The sequence below is a fragment of the Tauraco erythrolophus genome, chromosome Z (genome assembly GCF_009769465.1).
Source record: "Tauraco erythrolophus isolate bTauEry1 chromosome Z, bTauEry1.pri, whole genome shotgun sequence".
NCBI lineage: Eukaryota > Metazoa > Chordata > Aves > Musophagiformes > Musophagidae > Tauraco > Tauraco erythrolophus.
In genome coordinates, this window is record NC_141496.1 from 53,352,282 (window position 1) to 53,374,749 (window position 22,468).

The 22,468-nt window shown below is 41.2% G+C and overlaps 1 protein-coding gene across 1 annotated transcript in view; it reads left to right on the forward strand.

Annotated features, from left to right (window-relative positions):
* The first annotated feature begins 8,783 nt into the window (after positions 1-8,783).
* Positions 8,784-22,468, forward strand: part of HSD17B4 (hydroxysteroid 17-beta dehydrogenase 4) — a 71,800-nt gene continuing 58,115 nt past the window's right edge. Inside the window, exons 1-8 of the mRNA XM_086628708.1 lie at positions 8,784-8,841; positions 12,185-12,238; positions 16,334-16,441; positions 16,969-17,028; positions 18,090-18,111; positions 18,221-18,267; positions 19,038-19,122; positions 20,742-20,929. Coding sequence (XP_086484834.1) covers positions 8,784-8,841; positions 12,185-12,238; positions 16,334-16,441; positions 16,969-17,028; positions 18,090-18,111; positions 18,221-18,267; positions 19,038-19,122; positions 20,742-20,929 — 622 coding nt within the window. The remainder of the gene's footprint in view (positions 8,842-12,184; positions 12,239-16,333; positions 16,442-16,968; positions 17,029-18,089; positions 18,112-18,220; positions 18,268-19,037; positions 19,123-20,741; positions 20,930-22,468) is intronic.

The window sequence follows — 22,468 nt, forward strand, 5'->3', positions numbered from 1 at the left end:
AAAACTTGCATTCTTGTTCTTGCAGAGAATGAAGTTCTAAAAAATTAATCTGTACTAAACTATTGGTGCTGAAGTTTGCATACTGCAGCTGAAATTATATTGCAACTTTGACATTCTTATCTATAGTATTATATATTTTAGGTTACCATGTGATTTATTTTCCTTCTACGAAAATAAAGGAGTAGTTATCTCCTTACAGGCTATGTCTAAGAGCTGTCTCTGTTACAATAGTGCTTGGTCTGCATCACAAATCAAGATTTTTTAATGTTTAAACCACAAATTGCTGAAGTGACCTCTCTTTGCTTAGTACTTACTTTTAATATTTAGAGTTCTGGCTTCCAATTTTAAAGCTGATGTTTACAGATAGGACATTCCTGAATCAATACCCACTTTTTCTTGCGAGTTTGGGAAATACAGGAGCTGAAGTATATTTTCTAACAATCTGTAAATTCCTACTTGCTATCACTCCACCAGTTTCTGGAGAAACATCCCTTACGGCATTTCTTTCTATTAGGGAGCAAACTGAAAAGCACCAGCTCATAGCTTCGAGATGTCCCATAATTACACAGTATCAAGCAAAGAAGCAGACTATAGCAGTTAAGAGTAATGGAACTAAGGAGATACGTTACTTCCCCAACTTTCCCAAGCAACCGAAACCTGTTTGTTATTTGTTGTTCTCCCCTGTGGGAAAGTCTTGGTGTGGTAGGTAGAGGACAAAGGTGGAGCTTCCTACAGTTACTGTGATTTAGATATAAATTTTACTATCACACGTAAGACCTTCCATTTTCTACTCTAAAAACCTTAACACTGGATTTTAAAATCATGCTTCCCATTGTCTTCATGACAAATTAATTCCTACTTCAGTTTGTATTAAATATTTGGGTTTAAAATGTACTTTTATTAGTGCACATAAATATGAGCTGAAACAAAATAGAATTCAGCCGTGTGCATTATACTTTTTTTCCTAGATACCTTGTTTTTTTTCAGTCAGTACGTGTTCCGTATACTATAAAGAAACTTCTTTGTGGATGTAATTCTTAAGGTTTTGATAAATGCAGGTTGTTCCAAGAGAAAATTCTTGGCTTTTCACGCACTTGTTCTCCAGTTCCTGCTGGCAGCTTTTCAGAGTATTGGCTCCACTGGTCTTTAAACAGCAATTTAGAGCTCTTCATTTGCAACACTCTTTGTGGGACATTTTGAATTATGTTTTTCAGAATTCATTTATTGTTGATTGTTCTGGCCAAGTCACAGCTAATAGCGGATGAAAAATATTGTTACATTTAATTTGTGTGAGGGTTTTTTTTTAATACAGAGAGTATGACAGTGTAGATGGAACAAATCAGCCCAAATAGGGTCCGTATAACACCAACGCTTCTTTTCTTGCATTGAAATGGCAGTGCACTAGTTCTACTCCATCATGGTCTGGTGTTGAAAAATAATTTGGCTTTCTTGAGCATGATTTAGTCCCCTTCTATTTGAAGAATCTATTTCAGTAGCTGGGCTTGTCTTGGGTCCTGAGGAGAAAGTCCCCTGGATGTTGATAGACTATTGTTAATTAAGGGTTCCTGTGACATGAAAGGACAGCGTTTCCCCATTCCAGAAGCACTTAGCTGATGCTCTCAATTTACTTCACTGCCTGGACTTGAGATCCTGTGGTTTTTTGCTTGCTTTGTTTGGGGTTAGGTTTTATTTTGTGGAGAGTCAAGACCTAGAACTGTGTATCATCTGCTAGGCCTTCTAAGAGATTGAAGAAATAAAACAGACTGAGGCAGTGCTTTGAACCAAGGAGGGAATAAGTGCTTTCGTCTCAGGACATAACATGGGATCAGCTGTTACTTTCAAGAAAGCTGGTTCTGTATCTCAAGGATCTTGATAATTCAGCAACAGAAAAATGATCTCATCCTTGGAACTAAAGGGAGTCTCTTCACCCAACTGAAAAGCTATCTCGGTTATAGGCTGCTTATCTTGATTTCAGCTGTATGGATACTCCCAAAGGTGCATTTACTGTGCCATCATACAAGAAACTATTAGGGAAAAGTGGAAAGGAAAGCTCAGCACTTTTCTGGGAGAAAGGGCTGTGATCAAACCAAAATCTCATTAAGTTTGCTTTGCCGTCTTCACTGAGATAAGGTCTACTGCCTACCATAAGCACAGGCATTTTACTTTGGCTGAGTAAGACAATATGTTTAAGCTTACAGTTCCAGTATCCTATGACACCGCAATCTACAGTTTACCTCAAAACTAGAACTGAGAAGCTAATGCTGGAGAATATGCAAACAGGGAAGGAGGACCTTTACAAAACTATCAAAACTAGTCTTTGCTTCCGTTTGGAGCTGGGATAACCTCGTCTTGGGAGTTCAGACTTTCCACCTCATTCCTGATTGAGCAAAGCAAGTGCTGAAGAGGAGTACAAGCTACTACAGGAAAAAGCGTTTATCTTGTTACTTAGTTGACTGGCTGTTCTTCACCTATCCATCTTGCTTCTCAGGTAAGTGGGCTATTTCATACTTCATGTATTCTTGACTAAAATTGCTCTTTATTGCAGGTTGGGAAGGAATTCTCACTACAGAATATAGTTAATCTGAGCCTGTGTTGTTTGGCTTTCATCTGCGTTTTTGGGGTTGTTGGGATGAAAGCTGGTGGAGTAGGTATTTCAGAGAGACAACTGGTCATCGGCTGTTCATCCAAGGGGAACAAATATATATGTGCTGTTGTGCACAGAGAAAACTTCTGTAACAGCGCTGGGATTCAGAACTCTAGAATGTACTTGGTGGCAGCTTGAGAAAACAGGCCATTTTAGGAATCACAGTTTAAAGTAGCTTATCTTTTGTGCACGTCTTGTTTATTAAAGGAGCTGTCTGGATTTATTCCAAGAGCAGAACCTCTTGGAATTTTTGGCCATTCTAAAGCTCAGTATGGCCATTAACTCAGGAAGCAACTGAACTGAATCAGTTTTCTCAGGAGGCATTTCAAGTCTTCCATCTATTCTGTGAAGACTGAGCTCATCTGTAGATTCTATTTCCCCATAACTTCGTAGTAATGCCAATATGCATCTGATTTCCACAGACTGTGACATACGGCTATTTGCCAGTCTTTTTACCTCTTATTTTAGTCCATGTGGGTTTTATGCTCCTTTTTTTGCCTTCAAGGAGAGAGATCAAGTTAATGGATTTTTCATGAAGAATCATTTAGGATGAAACAGAGTGGTTGTGTTATGGGAGCAACACCATAACCTTTTGCTGGCACCTCCCTAACATTTCTCCGCAGGATGTATTTTCAAAGCTGTAGATGTGTACAAGCAACTAGTTTCTGCTTGATGAGTTTGTTTTACTAATGTGTTATTACATACCAGCTCAGCGGTGCACCAAGCCCTCACTGACCCAGGGCTTCAGTCTCCCTTAAACCATGAGTCTCTGATGGAATCAAATGGAGAGCTTCCATAGTGCTCTGCTTGTGCCCTCAGCATGGATTTTCCACTTAATTGAGTGGTATGTGCGACAAATGCCAAAATTAACGTTTCTTGCCAAAATAGGACATAAGACCTCCTGTGATGTGGGCTGCTGACAAGAGCTGTAAAAATGTTTGCATTTACATTTGTAACTGGTTCGTAGGAATATATCAGGTCTTAACTACACAGTAGGCTGTTCCTCAACATCACATCAGGAATGCTGCTTTTCAATTTCTGAGGATGACAAACAATGAATTCAATGGCAAGAAAAACCTCACTTGCTAACTGCTGTAGGCTCACAGAAAAATAAAAGCACACAATAGAATGCAAGTTAGAATGGAAATAATACTTTTTGCTGTTCCTGCAGATGAAAGGAGTCTCTATTAGAAACACTATATGCTAGCTATAAAGAATTCCTCGACAGGGCATTCTACTATGTAAAACTGTATACCTAATCAAAATTAGTTTTCTCTAACCACTTTTACGGAGAGAGTAATTAGTAGGGTGAGCTGGGCCGTACTGTTCGTTTATATTAGATGAATATTTGTGACCAGCTCAGGGCTGAGAACTCTCAATGACCTCTCTGCACTGGCAGCCAGAGGATGGCTGCAGAGAGAGAGGAAATGGGGAATGATGACCTGTCTGCAAGCGAGTCCTCTCTGGTCACAGCAGAAAACATGTATCTTCAAAACCCTGGGGACTTCTACAGCACTAAGGCTGTGGGCAAGTACCATCTGCTTTAGGCCATGTTTCATACTGTTTCAGTGAAAGGTGCCACAGTTTTTAGCATGGGTTAAATATCTAGTTGCTGGTCATGGCAGGAAACATCTGGTTGCCCTCTTCACTCACATTTGTAGAGAAATCTGTGTTCCCAGTGAACAGGCCACTACAAATCTCCATCAGCAAAACCATTTACAAAGCAAATAAAGTACTTGAAAATGAGCCCTACGATCCAAACAGATCTTTTTGCAATATTAAAAAACACAGAGTAAAAGCAAGTCAGTCAATTCTTTTATTCTCCCTGAATAAAAGGTTCAAAGGTGCTCACTATCTACAGCAGCAGATGGCAGAAAACATTTTAAATGGGATTAAGACTCGTACAGTATCCACAGCACATGCAACCCCAAGTTTGTAAAAGAGACAGCCAAAACCACCCCGATTATCTCACCTGTAACTCCAAAGAATGGCTTTAGAACATACACCAAATTTGTTTTAGTGCACAACATGAAAATTCACTGTTTATAAAAGAACTTACCTGCTCTAGGCATTGAAGTGTAACAAAAAAAAAACATAATCATACTCAGTATTACATGGTACTGCTTGGGGTTTTTAGCAAATTTTTCCCGGTGTAGAAAGCCTGCTATGCCAGTAACAGAGTTAAATATATGCTTGTTCACAGTGCTCACTAAGAGACAAAGTAGAATCGGTCTTCCTTTTTAACTCACTTATTTCGTTACCAGTTTCAACCACTTTAAACCTGTCTGGCTGAGTTTAGAATCTGGATATCATGCTATTCATCTCTCACTATGGCTCACTCATTCAAAACTCAGTTTGACACCTGCTACTGATTTGTCGCTTGACACCTGCTCCATTCAAGCTTCTGCCTAACATCACCCCACTTTTGTTAACAGCGGTAGTGTTTTGCGCTCATACCTTGTTTCAGACTGATGCAAATATTTTCTGATAGCTGTACAAATTTTGGAACAAACTGCTTCTGACTGTTAAGGGAACCCATCAAACCCCTTTCCATTCTGAGTGGCTCTTAGTATTTTGATCTCTTTAATACAGTCAGAGTTCACTTTAAAGACATAAATGTGACCTACTTTCACTCCAGTGCACTTTCCAGTGTGTTTTCCAGAAATAAACCTCCATTTTTCTTTATTATTTTGCAGTGTGAGCTCTTTGAAGATTCTAATTCCAGTCTATGCAATAAAATGAGGAAGCTATAAAAGATCCTGACTTGTTAACAAGGCTTGTTTGTTAGCTACCTAAAGAGCAAATTATGCTATAGAAGTACCTCAGAGCCTGATCTTACTTGGGGCACTAACCACTAGCTTCCAGGCAAATTCAAGAGTACAGTCCTTTCCTTGAATAGCCCATCATCTGAAAAAAAATAGGGCATGGAAGGCTCTGGAAACTGAAAAGCTAGAGCTGAAATGGCCTGTTTAAGATCATGTAAGAGGCCAGAACCAGCACCAAAAAAGAACCCAGCTCTCCCAGAACTTGTTTATAGCCATGCACACAGAATGATACTGCTTTAGATAGATACGATTACATACGGGATTACAGGAATAAATTTGGTGGTGTAAGGATGACCACATTAGTTCCTGTCTAAACGTCTCAGTATTTCCAGTCTGAACCAGATGTTTCCAGAAGCCCATGCACAGTTGACTAAGCTGGGTATTTGTGCTTAGTTTGCATGCATTCCCTACCCTAACAAATTACATCCGAATCGTAATGGACAGTACAGAAACAAGCCCCTAACACTCCTAATAAACGCGTGGGAGCCAGTAAAGGTATGTAACACTCAGCATATAGCACAGTGGCTACAGACTGCATCAGTGCAAAGGTCTCTTCTGTGCTCCGTACCTTTAGAGGTACACGGTGGGTCAAGGTCGTGTTGCAGGGCCAGGGAAGCGGCTGTCGCAGCAGCCAGTGCTGTTCTTGTCCTGGAGACTTCCCTCTCTTTTCCCAGGTGGGAACCCAATCCCACAGTGTAGCAACAAGAAACAAAATACTGAGCATTGAGGCTGAATTGAAGCTCACACACGGTTATGAGCTCAGTCCGTTACTTCCTCAGAAAGAACAATCGCAAACTGACTCACAGCTCTGCCCTCCCGGGAGGCAGCTTCCTCCAGCCGGACAAATCACGATGAGTGACGTTCCCTCTGTGATACACGGCCAACTGCACGGGGCCACTGACGGCTGGAAAATTTGCTCTTGTGTTGAGCTGCGTTCAAGTGAAACAGGCAAACTTTGCAAGTGTAATTAGTTGTGAGGGTATTTTGTGCTGATTAATACAGTGCCAGAATAACACTTGTCCAGTGTTGTTGTTTTGGTGCATATTCAACAATATTTCCCATACTTGTGATTTTTTGTAGACTGTTCATCTGTCCTGTGTTCCCTTACCTGCCTTCAGAACAAATTTTTTGTAGCTTCCAGTGAATCTACTGGCTAAGTAAAATCAGCGTGTATTAAAAGCAGTGTCCCTTCGACTCGATCTGTGCGTAAGCCTTTTTTAGGTTCTTCGTGTAAGAATTTCACTACTTTCTGGTGCGATAGTTGTCAAGTTTAAGTCGGTTTTACTGTAGCACAACGCTCCCTCTAGTGCGCAAACTGTAAATTGCAATTATAGTATTTAATGCAGTGCAATTTCTCCGTTCAAACTGAACTGTGTGTGATAAAGCCACACGCAATACATCTCTGTTCCTAATACTGCTAAAGGAGCCAATGTTACAGACTATGTGAGGTCAGGAATGCTAACTCCTTCTGCTTTGGAATTATCCAAATAGCTGTCACTCAGGTAGCTATCACCTCTCTTTAGTGTAGACAGTAAAGCACTAACAGCCAAGGGGATAATCTTCAGCAAAACCAGTTTTTATTTCTACTAGCTCCAGAAATAATCCAAACTTTGCAAATTGTACAAGAAAGGTTAATCATGAATTAAAGTTCATCTGTGCAGAGGGAGCATGTAGATGATTTCCCCAATAAAACAAGTTCATCAGCTGCTCTGAATTTCGAGCGCTCCTTACACCATCCTCTGTTCCCTGGGCACCTCCTAGGTTTGAGACAGACAACGCAGAGAAGCAGGGAGTTCACAGCTCCCAGAGGCTCAGGTTTATGGTGCTCTCAATTCAGCTGTAGAGTAAGCAAGTAAGAAGGAATAGCTCCATGAAATCTCTGTCCATAGTTCAGGTGAAGTTTGTCATCACCTGCATTGAGTGGGTAATACTGGAACATGCTACCTAGATTTACTGCTGAGATCCTGAGCAGTGGCCCTATGAAACTCCGATACTTCAGAACTTACGTTCTGAACGACATTGTCTCACACTACACCATGCCTGCAATGGTATACTGAATAGGCATGTTCATTCCTACTTAACCCGCTGGCTGGTTCCACAAAACATAATCATCTCTGCTACTCTTTTCCTCCTCACGCTGTTCCCCTGCTTCACTATGGGGTCACTCCCATGCGTTCTCCATGAACTGCTCTAGTGTGGGTCCTCTCCAAGGGGTGCAGTCCTTCAGGAACAGACTGCTTGAGTGCGGGTCCCCCGTGGGGTCACAGCTCCTGCCAGAAAACCGGCTCCACTGTAGGCCTCCATGGGCTGCAAGGAGACAGCCTGCCTCACCATGGTCTTCTCCACGGGATGCAGAGGAATTTCTGCTCCAGCACATGGAGCACCTCCTCCCCCTCCTTCTTCACCAAGCTTGGTGTCTGCAGGTTTGTTTCTCTCACCGTTTTCTCCCTCACAATTGCCTTGCAGTGTTTTTTACTCTTTCTTAAACATGTTCTCACAGAGGCACCACCGTTGCGGCCACTGGGCTCAGCCGTGCCCTGCGGCAGGTCTGCTGGAGCCGGCTGGAAGCGGCTGTGCCCAGCACCGGCCTCTCCTCGCAGAGGGCCCTGCAGCTCCCCCGCCAGCGCCTGGGCACGGACCCCCGCACAGCCTTCCGCCCACAGAGAGGCAAAATCTCGGGAGGGGGAAAAACGCTCCGAGTTTCACGTGAATTGTTCAATCTAAAGAACTCCCACGACCAGGGAAGCAACAGCTGAAAGCAGTAATGTGGATTGGGAAATAGTTAAGTGAAGAAAAAAACAAAACAAAACAAAAACAACAAAACAAAAAACCCCACAGCATATTAGATTAATACGAAAGAAGTAAATAAAGAAATAACTTTAAACGGAGGCGTGATGTCTACATTCGGGCAGCCTGATCTTGAAATCCACCCTGCCCGGACACGGCCTCTTTAGACACCGAGGATGCGCCTGTTATGGAGCGGACAGACGAGCTCGCCGGTTGAAATTCCTGCGTTTCACAACCGCCTCACCTCGCCTCGCCTGTAAGGCTACGGAAACGCAGGGAGCAGGCGGAGCTGGAGCCTGGCAGCCTCCGCCTCCGCCGCCCCGGGGCCGCGCTCCCGCCCCCGCCCCGCTCCGCGCCGCCGGGGCGGGCGCTGCCGCCCAGAGCCACCGCCCCGGAAGGCGGCAGCGCATGCGCAGTGCCGACGCGCGCTCCGCCCCCGCCGCCCGTCCCTACCGTCCCCGCGGCGGCCGGCCCGGCGGGCAGCGTAGTGCAGCGAGCGCAGGGCGGCGGAGCGGAGCGAGAGCGCCATGGCGGGCGGGCTGAGGTTTGACGGGCGGGTGGTGCTGGTAACCGGCGCTGGAGGAGGTGAGCAGCGCCGTCCCGTCCCGTCCCACTGTGTTTCGTCCGCCGGGAGAGGCGGCTGGGACCGTGGCGGGGCTTGGCAGCGGGAGACCGGGCGAGGCGGGAGCCCCGCAGCCGCCGCTGCCCGCGGCCCTGGCAGGTCCCCCCGTGCCCTGCGGTGGCAGCGGGGGGCGTCGGTGGGGGCTTCGCTTGTTCCAAAGGGGTTTTTCCCCGCAGAAGGGAGAGGCGCGGCGGCAGGACGGAGTCGCGGCGCGCCAGGCGCCCGCTGCGGCGGCGGCGGGCGGGCCCCGCGGCGGCCCTGTCAGGTGCCGGCCCTCGGCCGCCAGGGCCGCCGAGGTGGTGCCAAGGCTGTGCAGGGGTTACCGCCGCGCTGCGTGCAGGGCTGTGAAGCTGCGGCGGCTCGATCTGAGCCCCACCGCTGCTGAAAGTGAGCACGGCAGTGCCGCCGCCGGGTGCGTGCGTCCGGCTCCTTAAATACGTGAGAGAAGGAACGCCGCTTCGTGCCAGCCCGTAATGGCTGTCCTGCGCCACGTATCGCTGGGGTATCCTCGTTCTTTGCAGTTCGGCCCTGGAACTGGCGACCGGCGCTCGTAACTTGTGCGGTCTGGCAGCGTTGTTCCAGCAGGGCTTTGGCGCGTGCCTCCGACCGGCACCTGCCTGCTCCCGGGAGGCGGTCTGAAGGAACGGGGGAGAGGGCAGCGCGGAGGTGGAAGTGTGGCGGGGTGGCTGGCCCGTGCTGTTGGTGGGCTGCGGGCCCGGCCTCTCCAGGGAAGGTGGTTCTGCAGTGGAATGCTCGGTTTTGCCAGGAAATGTTTTTGTATTTGTTGTTGTGGCGTGGGATTGGTTTGGGTGTGGGTTTTTTTTTTGTATTTTTTTTTCTTCTTCCTCTGAATGCATGCTTTGACCTTTGCCTACTCTGCTACTTCCTGTGAAGATATGAGCTGTGAGTGTGGATGAGAGAGGCCAAGTTTGTAGTTGTGATGAGCTGCTAAAGGAACTTGTTCTGCCATCCTCTAAGAAAGTTCTGCCTTCCCACAGTGAAGTTTTGCTTTTTTTTTTTTTTTTTTTCGTGGAGCTGCACTTAGCCAGAGGAGTCATTTTGGGGACGTAGATTATGTAAAGTCTTGCAGAGAGGGATCAAAAGATTTTGTGGAAGGCACTGAACAGTCCCCTCATACCACCTGAAGGTGACAAACCTGAGACTAATTCAGGCCAGATCTTTGCATGGTGCTTTTTATTTTTTTACCAGAGCTGTGTTTATATGCTTCTCTATATAGAATCATAGAATCATAGAATGGTTAGGATTGGAAGGGACCTCGAAAATCATCTAGTTCCAACTCCCCTGCCATGGGCAGGGACACCCTCCACTACACCAGGTTGCCCAAAGCCTCATCCAACCTGGCCTTGAACACTTCCCGGGATGGGGCATCTACAACTTCTCTGGGCAACGTGTTCCAGTGCCTCACCACCCTCTGAGTGAACAATTTCTTCCTTACTTATAATAAGTTAACTTATAATAAGTTCCACTGAAGAACAGATTAAGACCTTAGGTAACAGCAAAACAAAGACACTTAGGCAATAACAAAGCTTCTAGAAAGCACTGCATGGAGCAAAAATTGCTTGTCATACGTGTGGGTGCAGTGAACCTTGTATTTCTAGTATTAGGGTGCTTGAAAATGGTCTCTTAACAGAGAAAACTATCTTTGGATGTGTTATTTCACAATAATTTTTTTGATAAGTTGTTGATTAAAGGGCTGATTACAGGGTTGATTAATCTTCCCTCAAAATAAAGGGAAGTGCTCTTAACTTCAGATTACTTCTTGTTTTGCTTTTATTTAGTTTACTGTGCTGTAATTAGACTGTACTGCTAATAGCATTGTTTGTTGACATTGATTTTTTTTGAATTGGATGCCAGTGAACAGATCAGAGCTGGGAATTTGTCTAAAACATCTGGATCACTAATTTGTTTTAAAGTGAGACCTGTCTTCACATACATAAGCATCTAAAAATACAGTAGTTTCTTTTCGCTTTGAGCAAATCCCTTGTGAAGTATTGCTCCTACTTGTAATGCAGCACTGTCATTGTTTATGCAATTCAAGGTGATTGATTTATATTTATTTTTTTTTTTTTTTTAAGATTAGTTTTGATTCTTAAGCATTCAGTCCTTACTTGCCAATTCAGAATACCAGCACATATAACATGGTCTGGGTTTTTTGCACTTCTCAGTTATGTGGCTTTTAAAAAAAAAAATAAAAATTCTTGGACTTGAGTAACATCAGGCAGTGGATGTATCTGCCCCTCACGTCTGACACTCTCCATTGCAGAGGCTCGTAGGAGTCTTTAGAAAAATTCCAATTTGTGGGCGTGAGATTAATGTGTTTCAAAACACTCTAAACAGTTCTGGTTGGGTTTTTTTGTTTGTTTGTTTTGTTTTTGTTTTTTCCCCCCCATTTTCAGTTTTGAGAGGTAGCTTTGTATACTTTGTTGAGAGGCAAGGTACTGTTGCACTCTGAGAAATTTTTTCCTGTCTTTGATCATCTTTTGATCATTCAAATCTCAGTTTCTTTTAGAATGAAAAAAAGGATCATCATCATTGATTTCAGTAGCTTTTGACTGGTACAATGGATAATATCTCTGTAAATCATTTGTTGTAACAAATAACTAATCTATAACACACCTAGAATTTAAGCCAGAGTAAAGGTGCAAAAGTCTAGCTGTTGTATGCGAGGCAAAATAAGTGTTCTGTTATGATAGGTAAACTGTGGGTGCATCTGATTAACTGTGATATTAAGTAATTCCTTTTTATCCGAATAATTGGAGGGGTTTTCTCAGTACATCTTCAGTTACGGTTAAATTTTGTTGTTTCTTCTTCGAATCTTGAAGTCTAGCTTTAAAGTCTAACTTTAACCAGGGAAGTACTTTATTCACTTATAATGTAATTAATTAACATGAAACATCCCCTCCTTCTTCAAGGTTACATCAAGACATTAAACTTTCTGCCTTGCAAATGTATTTTTCTATCACAAGTGCAAACTGGGCAGCAGACAGCTTTCCCTGATGGTTTCGTTGAGTGCAATAACAAAGAGTAAGCATGGGGATTTTTTTTTTTTCCCCCCTCTGCCTGGAGGTTTGTCTACAATTTATCTGTTTGTTTACTTTTTTGTTTCGAACTTACCTGAAACTTTAAACTCCTGGGGTATATAGTGTCTTTTGAACCTTTGAGGTGTTTGTGTTGATTTGGTGCATTTTTCTTCTTGCAGCTAATTTTTGTGTGGCTTTTTCTCTGAATTGAGATTCAGGAGACAAATTGACTCTTTTTTTATTTTCTTTTATTTTTTGAAACTAGGTTTGGGCAGAGCATATGCTTTGGCTTTTGCTGAAAGAGGAGCTTCAGTAGTTGGTAAGTTTTATTTTAACTGACTTGATCTAGGCAATAACCTTTGCTTTTTCACGTAGCTTGCATTCAGCTGCCGGTGCCCTTTTTGATAGTAACCTTGATAATAATTTTTTATTTAGTTGTTATCTGCCGTATCTTTTGCTATTTAAATTTTGCTTCTAAGCTTTATATTCTTATGAAATGAGTTGCTCAAGTTTGTCCAAGGGCTTATCTTTGCTGGAAAGCTGATTTGAATCAGATCATTTTGTGGGCTTGACTTTCATCCATGCACACCAACCTTTACAGTGAGTTGTGGCCAGAGAGGATATTGTCCTAGGTGAATACTGTTCAGAAACTATTAATATGACCGTTTGAAAATGTGAATATGTATCTTCTAGTATCTTCTCCTAGGAAAGGAGTTACTGGAATGTAACACACTGTCAGTAGCCTCCAGAAAACACAGAATGTGCTGAAAGTGCACTCCCTTGTTTCTGCAGCACAAGAGCCATCTGGTCTCAATGACAGTGCCAAGTAGCTCTCACTAAGGGTTTTCTGATATTTTCATAGCCATTTGGCTGAACCTTCTTCGGGGAGTACTTAGTTGTGCAAAATGCTGTATCACAAGGTAATTCTGAAGGATAAATTGTATTATTGGACACTCTCTGCCAGTTGGCATTGCCATTTGGCTGCCTGTGAATGAATTTGTACAGGTATTGTTGATGAGTTCAAGTTAAATGTTTAAACAGATTATGGACAAGAGCTTGCTGACTGATTTTAGTAGCTTTCAACTAAAAACCTCAATCTCAGTTTGCAAAATTTCATAAAAATTGTTCGTTTCTAGTTTATTGATTAAATGTGAGAAGTCTGTGTATAGGTGACTTAAAAAAAGTAGGTTTTTTTCCTGATAGTTGCCACCTTTGATACTTACCTTATTTACTAGGAACATGAATACTTCATCTCAAGTTCTTATTTAACAAAAATTAGGTCACTAAAGCAGCCCAAATGTTTAATTGTATTGATTCTGTGTAGCTAGTGGTTTTCTGACTTTCCAGAACAATCTGAAAGAAAATGTATTATATTGCCTGACCACAGCTAATACTCCTTTGTCTCATGGCCTTATTGCACAATAGCTAAATCAATAGTTAAGAATTGACTTTGTGTAAGGGAAACATCTTGTTTCTCTTTGGAGGCTGCACCTCACTGCACTTCTTATAGTAGTGCTTTGCAGTTACCTCTACGTGCTTGTATTTGTTTTTCATACTCTTGTTCTCTTATGATTCCGACTTCAAAGAGGTGAGAAGTTACTTGTGTAAAGATTTGATTTTTTTTTTTTTAACTAAAGCAAATAAGAGACTTGCATCTTGTCTCTTTAAAATAAGTTCCCGTTTTTAAGTTACGGAAATGAAGGTACGTTGTAAAAACAGTGATCAAATACTCTAGCTGGAGGAATACCAGTGGGTCCCAACATGGGAGCTTTCTCTGCCCGGTCCCACATCTCTCCGCGTACAACCCTCTGTTGCGAGGGAGTTGCTGTCGGCATGGTTAGACTGACCAGTGTGACCCAAGTGGAACCCTCCCTTTTCTTACCACACAAAGGCTGCCTGCTACCACCTTCTTTGTCATGCTTTATCTCTTTTATGCTTCTCATCAAAAAAAAGGTCCAAGCAGGAGGAAGGGAATGCTTTGTTTTTGTTTTGCAACCTTTATTATGTCCAGACGCTATTGTTTCTTCCTCTTCAGTCTACCTGAGGACTCTTCTGCGTTGCCATTTTAGTTTAGATTAGAGTCCTGCTTTTGAAGCAAGCATTTCTCCAGATTTATATTTATTTGTGTTTTTGTTTGCCTTGTGGGATGGTATTGAAGTGTGTGAGTGGAGTTCCTTTGAAAAGCAAACTGGAAGATGCAGCTGAGCAGTGCAGCTAACTTGTTTCAAAGGTGTGTTTGGTTTGTGGCACCAGACTACAGCAAGAAATGAGCTGGTTTATTTTTTTAAAAAACATCTACTGTGGATGTCAGGTCCTCAGCACCAACGGTTTCACTCCACAGGTTTGCTTCTGCTGCTCTGCACTACTTCGTGATAACACACTCATAGCCTTAGAGGAATTCTTCTCTGCTGTTCAGACTATAACAATGCCATGACACGCCTGCTCCAGTCTCTGACTCTTTTCTACTGGGTGTTTTCAACTGGAGATTATATGATGTAAAGCTTGATCCTAAAATAATGTTATTTATCCATTGTTTGTTTGTTTTTTAAAAAAATTACTCTGTCACACTTGCAGAATTATTTTATAATTTTTGAAGCCTAGAATAGCTCTGTTATTTCTTGTGTACTGTATCAACTCTGTTAGTGTCTGCGCTCAGCCTAAGGTGCTTTGCTGCCTCTGGAAAATTTCCCAAATATTGAGTTAAGCTTTTGTTGGCAAATTACTATTGAAGTGGAGAACAAACATGCGTAAGTGTGTTTTTGGTAGAGAGTTGTAATGTTTTAACAAGACTAACTGAATATTTTTGTGTACATACTTACCACAAAATTGTCCACTCTTCTTTCCCAGGACAGATTAGAAATCTTAATGCTGTTCCTGACTCGCTTTTCTTTAATGTCATGTTAAAGACCTTTGATGTTGCGGACCGAGGCAGTCTGCCCATGTTGCCTATTCACTGCACTTGGAAATTATCCCTAGTACCTCACCTGAATTTTGCTACCTGCATGTTTGAACTGTTAGATATTGATCTATTTAGCTTGGAGATTTTGTTTCCTTTCTTTTTTAAATCAGTCTGTTAGCGTACTTGAATATGTCATCATGTTCTGTTTTAATTCTTCCAGGTTCAGGATAGACGATTCTTGGGTTTGGTTTGTTGTTGTGGTTTGGTCTTTTCTGTTTGTTAGTTTGGTGGTTTTTTTTTCCTGCTCTTTACATGGCTCACTTTTTCTGGGCTTTGGCATTTTCATTTACTCATTTGGATTTTCTACAGTGTTCCCACACTTCTCTTGAAGTGCTGTCTACAAAATTGAATACAGGGTTCCAGATGAGACTTTCTTGGTCTGAATAATAGAGAATGATTTTTATCATGTGCCTTGCAAGCTACGTTCCTCTTTACATGGAAAGTTGTTTAAAAAAAAAAAAAGAAGGGAAAGGGGCACAACATGGGTTTATTATCTTTTGTGATGATACAGCAGACTTACAGTTGCTGTTTATCACAAAAACTAGCAAGAATATCTTCCGTATTTTGTAGATTTCGCTATGGCTGGTTTCTTGAGGACTTTGAAGAAGTTAGAAGGCACAAAGTTGGAGTTCATCCTAGCAAAAGAGTGTTTAGCGAAATACCGATGTTGCATGTAAATCTGGGTCAATTCTGTTTTCCTTACAATTTTATTTTGCACCCATTTAAACATAATTCTTACCATTTTTTTTAAATTTTATCCAAATATAACATGTATGGATTTTTTTTTTAGGGTATTTTGTTCCCTTGATGAATTCTGTGAAGCTGTGGTACATGCAAACAGAGCAATGCACCAAATTGAGTTGATGATACAATGCAGCTGTGAAGACTGATGCATGCCCCAGTACTGAAAGCAGTCTGGGAACAAAGCTCTTTGTCAGGTGGCCTTCTTATCCTACAGGAGCAGGATCTGAAACTCCAGAGCAGGCTCTTCTCCCATTGTTCAGACTTCTTGATCTGTTCTTTTGTGGAGTTTACTTGTAACATTTTAGCTACTCTATTAAACAGGAACAAAGTCTTCTCAGTCTTGTTTACAGTTCATGCAGTAGCTATAGCAGTTTGACAAAAGACCAGAATTAATCGCCTGTGATTGATATGTAATCTTAATCTTCATCTCTGAACTACAATAACACAATTGGTGAGGTAGCCTCTGCAGGGCAAGCAAGTTGGGGAAAAAAAAGTTCAGTTTCCCATGTTATTTTGAAAAAACTATACCATATGTTATACTACTTTAAAAAAAAAAGTGACCTACTGTTCTTCTCTAGTCATCAGAGATTCTCAGTAGGATACAAATGCAGCAGGTTTTATTAATACTCCTTATAACTTCCAGCATGATATAGAAGGCGCTATGAAGTCTGAGTGTTAACAATGAAAAATTAATTTCTCTGTGATGCACAGTGAATGATCTTGGAGGTGATTTCAAGGGATATGGCAAGAGCTCCTCAGCTGCTGACAAAGTTGTCAACGAAATCAGAGCAAAAGGAGGGAAAGCAGTACCCAATTATGGTATGTTATTTTTCCAGACTAGTGTAATGCTTTATCTGTAGGAATAGTGGGTGTGTTGAATGAAAAGTTGACACTGCTTAATAAAGGACTACTGCCAGCTTGCTAATATTATGTGAATTAAATTGGTGTAATGTCACGTGGAGTAGGGGGACAGAGACACTAAAAACAAGTGCATAAATTGCTTTTTAAATTAATACTCATCTAGTAATGCCATTTTCTTTCATATGCTTTCTCAGCAGTGAAACACTAAGAAACTGCCTCTCTGTAGTTGTCAGAGGCAAAATGGGAAGAGGTGATCCTTACTTGTTTTGCTTCTTGTTTTTCTTGCAATGGCAAACGTGCCATTTAGACTTACTGTGTGGGATTTGCTTTAGGCCATGTGCAAGTAGTGGCTGAATTTGAATTTATTTTATATTGGGGTTGTATACGATTTATTTTTCTTAGCTATGTGGAATTAGTTCTGAATAACCTGGAAGTGCAGTGTGTCCAGTTCATTTTACTTGAAAATTCATACTTTTTTCTTATAGATTCCGTGGAGGATGGTGAAAAGCTTGTGAAGACAGCACTTGAGGCTTTTGGCAGGATAGGTACAGTTGCTTAATCCTTCTTGTAACTCATTTGCAAGTGCAGAGCCATTATAAACAATGCAGTTGACAAGAAGTGCATGAAGTACAGTGTGACAACAGTAGAACTCAGCAACCTTTGGTGCCCTTAGTTAGTGAAACCTAAATCAGGGGCTTTCCACTTCTAATCTGAATGGGCAACTTTTCTGTCTTTTTGGTACTTTTTAGCAGAAGTTAAAAGCTTGATATAGAATTCTTGTTTTCCTGCCCTTCAAAATTTTGGTACTTCAGTTGTGGAGTAATGTTTAACAATTTCTGTCGCAAAGCACAGAATTCATCAGGTATGATAACTAACTGCATAAAATTGGGATAAATAATGTTGCTGAAGAGTCAGAGGTGCTCTCTCATGTTTTGGAAGCTCTTTTGCCTACGTGAAGATCAAAATGCTTTAACGCAAATTAAAAAAAAAGTAAAGCTTGAGGTATTTTATCTAACGAGTAACGTTCCTCTTTACCATATGTTTACCACTATTTAGTTGTGATGTTTATGTGATATTAACTCAGGGTTAAATGGCTTAAAGTACGCATGATCAAAGTCAACAGGAACAAAATTAAATATTTGACAAAAAATTGTTATGATCCAGGTTGCTTTAGTGGCTCTATGACTGTGACGTTCTTTCAGTTATCATTTGGGCTTACTGCAGCAGAGACAGTGGCACAAACTGCGTAATTGGGAGCACTCTGGAATTCAAAGCAAGCTGCAAAACTGTGCAGGATGGCGGCATCCTGCAAGTATTCTATTCCTAGGTAGCCAGCACTTCTCAGCTATATCTCCCTGTCAGACTTTGTTCTGTTGGCAGGCCGAGGCTTGCTTGTGCTGAAGCATTTTGTCTTGTCTTAGTTATTGTCCAGTAGTAGAGTTCCACTGTTTGGGACAAGGAGTTATAGAATAGTACTATGATATTTGTGTGCAGTGTTCTTGTTTATATATATTTTTAGAAGTGGGAGAAAAATAGAAACAAGCTTGTATTTTATCAGTGTGTTCACTTAGTTTATTTTTTTTATTTTACTTTTTTTTCCCCCCAGATATTGTTATAAACAATGCTGGGTGAGTAAACCTGAAAATTTTTTCCTCTCTGATTCTGGGCTGTCACTTTTATATAAACACCTGTTAATGTTTTGTTTGTTTTGTTTGTTCTCCTAATAATGCATTTTAGGATCCTAAGAGACCGTTCATTTGTTCGGATAAGTGATGAAGATTGGGGTGAGTTGATAAACTTTGCAATGTACTTACTGTGTGAAAGTTGCATTCTTCCCATTGATACAAGGAAGAAGAGAGGCGAGGAAGGCTGTCTGAAGATGAGAGGATTATCTTTTGCCTTGAAAGCTTAGTGGTAAGCTGCTTGTGTTCAGCTTGCAAACCAGATCTGTGCTGCAATGCCTAGTAGGTGTATGTAATTCCAAAGGGGAATAAAGGCTTTAGCTGCCACTCCTAGTTGCTGAGTGGAATGCAAAAAAGAGCCATGTAAAACACACACACACAATAGTTTTTGTGAGCAGAACACATTCCTAGCACCAGCACTGACTGGCTGAATGCTAAACAGGCTTAAAAGACCCAGAACTAACAACAGAGGAAATAAAGCTGATGTGCCAAGGGACAGAAGAACAGGGGGAACTTTCTGTGAAATAATAGGTGGTGATAAGCCAGTTGAGCAGATTTTTGCTAAGATGATCTAGCTTCTGTAGTCCTTGTTTGACTGTGCTTAAGCGCAGAAGTTTTGAATACTTGTGCATTCTGTACAGGAGAAGCCCATCCAAGAGACAGATGATCAGTTCATGTTCAAGAAAGCACTTCAAAATGATCTATAAAAAAGGGAAAACAAAATAAAAAAAAAAAGGCCCACCACTTTTTTAATAACAGTTTGAGAGTGTGAAGAGAGTGCAGTTTTTTGTCATGACAAAGAAACGAATGGCATATTTCAAGCTGGGAGACGAAATCTTGGAATTTTTAAACCAACATTAATTTGTTCCTAGATATAATTCATAGAATTCATTTGAGGGGATCGTTCCTGGTCACCCGAGCTGCATGGGATCATATGAAAAATCAGAAATTTGGCAGGTAAAAATTTTTCTTTTTTTTTTATGAAAAAAAATTCGTCTAAACGTGTGAGCCCTTGCCCTTTCGGTTCTGCCCTCCTTGTCTGCCTCCCCAGCCAAATTTTTAAAGGCTTTTTCCATGTAGATGTAAATATCCCGGACAGGAGCCTGGGATAAACAGAAATACTGTTTCTTTTAATGAGGATGGGTTAGAAGTGTTTGTTACTTGTATGTTACTGCAAGTCCGAGGGATTCTTCTCCTTCTCCTTCTTATTCAAGTGACAGGTACATGCAGTGCTGCTTGTGGGTCTTGGGTTTTTTGTTTGGGGCTGCTTTTCCCCTCCCTTCCCCATTGGGCAAATGTCCTTGTTTTAGAAGTTGTGGGGGTGTTCTTTATCTGTCTTGGTATGTGTTACTGTTAATTGAAATTGTGCAGTGAATTCAGACCTTTACATTTTTTCACTTTTGTTGTTCTTTGTCAAAACACTGACGTGATCATAGTAATCGTAAAAACGTACCCAGATTTTGAAAGCTGTATGAGCTTCTTTGTCATTCAGTGACCAAAATGACATTCATTCTCATTCAGGGAACTGAACTGTAAGGCTAAGGGAAGAGATCAGCAGGCAGAATACAGGGCTAAAGTCTAGGAGTTGCATCCATTTATGAAAATGCTTCCCTTGGCTCCTTTTCTGTGTTTGCCTAGGTAACAATGGTAGTGATTGCTTCTGCAGTTTACGTTTAGATTTGTGCCATCTGCAAGATGCCTGTTTTGTGTAGATTTTGCAGCTTTTTTCATCTTCATCATATTAAGCCAGTACTTGTAACACATCTCTTTATTTAGATTTAAAACAGTGGATTATTGCCAGTGAGACAAATTATAATAAAAATTAAATAGATTTTGGTCCTGGCTGTGCAGTCTGTTTACAGTAGATTGGAACAGATTCTGATAAGATTCTTTATAAAGGTGAAAGTGTGGACCTTTCTCTTTTGAATTCCAATTTATGAGAAGACATGCAGCACAATGATTTCTTGACTTAAGCTATGAACTGCAGTGGTTTTAGAGCTTTCTTGTGAGCAGTTCAGTCATCTCCAGAGCAGTAATGTTAGGGGACAGCAAGGGGCAAGACTTTTCATGTTTTTAACGCACATTAGAATTCTTTGAGCATGAATTCTGTAAGAATTCACATATTACTAGGTAGATATTAAGGTGAAGTAATTTTCAATAGTAATTCAATAAAATAATTTTCTTCTGACCCCTGAAGCCATTTGTGAGTTGTAAGAACAACGCCACTTGCAGTGCAGTTAAAACATGAAAAGAAAATATGTTTTTTACTGTACCCTATTGTCAGAGAATGTCTGTTCCAGTTGTGCAATATGACTCAAAAAGGCTCATGACTTTTTGTTAGTTTTCTGCTACTATGACAAAGCTTCAGGATTTGTCAGATGTTTGCTATCAAAGATAAAAAAGGCATATGTTTGTTACCGAAACCAACAAATAATGTTTTCTTATTTGCACACTTTTTTTTGTGGCATATAAAGAATATAATGCCAAAGCTGGAAAATGCTGTTGTGTAGAATTAAAAAACTTGAAGAAATCATTAAACTTTTCTTTTTCTTTTTTTTCCCCTCCTCTCCTCTAAGAATAATTATGACATCCTCAGCTGCAGGAATATATGGGAACTTTGGTCAGGCAAACTACAGTGCTGCAAAACTTGGCCTTTTGGGTCTTTCAAACACAATTGCGATTGAAGGCCGGAAGTATAACATCCACTGCAACACAATTGCGCCTACTGCTGGATCCAGACTGACCCAGACAATCATGCCACAAGGTGAATCATTTAAGGTGTACATGTACTGAAATTTTTCAATAATTTGAAGCACAGCTGACTTTCTTCTCCCTTAGAAAATGCAACTCCTTTACAGTTCTTACTCTGCTAATTCGTTATTCCAACTGTCTTTTTGTCTCTGAACGGGCAACTTACTTTGTCTGTTGTAAGGAATTCTTTTTTTCTGCCACAAGATAAGAAGCAATTTTTGTAATTCACAAAAGCAATTTCTCATGGCAAGGCTCTTTAATTATAGCCTCTTCCAAGATCCTCATACAGGAGTGGAAAGGCTTGTTTGTTTCATCACATGTGGAATCAGGTATGTGCCTAAGGTGTCTGCGCTTGTAATAATATTATCAGATTACAAAATACCATTTTTTGCACAACACGTCATGTGTGTACTTCTTTCTTCCATGATCAGCAGGAGATGATAGTGAACCGACTTGCCCAATATATTATGTTTTTCTTTATTGCATAGTTACTAATCTTTGAACAGTGTTTAACAGAGTGCTGATTGGGAAGTCAGAATAAAGAATGTTGTAGGAGGCAGCTGTGTGTAAAGTGTAAATTTAGGATAAATAGAGTGGCTAAGTACTTCAGCAAATGACCAGAAAAGCAAAAGGAATTTAGGCAAAAAAGTCCATAAAAGGAACCTGCTCTCGGAGTCTTCCAGCATCAGCCTATTTTATTTCCCACCCACCCATCTGCTAGTGATAGGCAGATTTCAAAGCCAGGGGAACCATTACATTTTTCAGCCTGATATACAAGATACTGAAGAGTTACATATTTTATGCAGTTATACATGGATTGAATGCATGATTTTGACTAATTCAGTTCTGTGTCAAGTATTCTGGTTTAGCTCTAAATAATCCAAGTGATCAGGAGAACTTTAAAGGTTGAAGGTTCCAGGGATTTATTGCACAGAAGAGTCAAATGCATTAAGAAGCTTGCAGCTGTGAGTTCCTGAAGTGTAAAGTGGCGTTCAGTAGCTGGAATTTCCAAAGATATTTACATAGAGTGATAAAACCTCCTCCTAATTTTCTTTCTTAGTCAGTTTAAGAAGAGTGAGATCCTTTAGTCTTCCTATAAGATAGTTACAGCTCTGACCATTTATTTTTAACCTCGCTCCCTCCCTGTCACAGAATCACAGAATGTTAGGGATTGGAAGCGACCTCAAAGGATCATCTAGTCCAGTCCCCCTGCCGGAGCAGGACCACTTACATTAGATCACACAAGAACGCGTCCAGGCGCGTTTTGAACAGCTCCATCTCCACAGAAGGAGACTCCACAACCTGTCTGGGCAGCCTGTTCCAGTGTTCTGTTACCCTTACTGTGAAGAAGTTCTTCCTCATGTTTAAGTGGAACCTCCTATGTTCCAGCTTATATCCGTTTCCCCTTGTCCTGTCATTGGATGCCAGTGAGAAGAGCCTGGCTCCATCCTCATGACAGTCACCCTTCACATATTTATAAACATTAATGAAGTCCCCCCTCAGTCTCCTCCAAGCTAAAGAGATCCAGCTCTCTTAGCCTTTCCTCATAAAG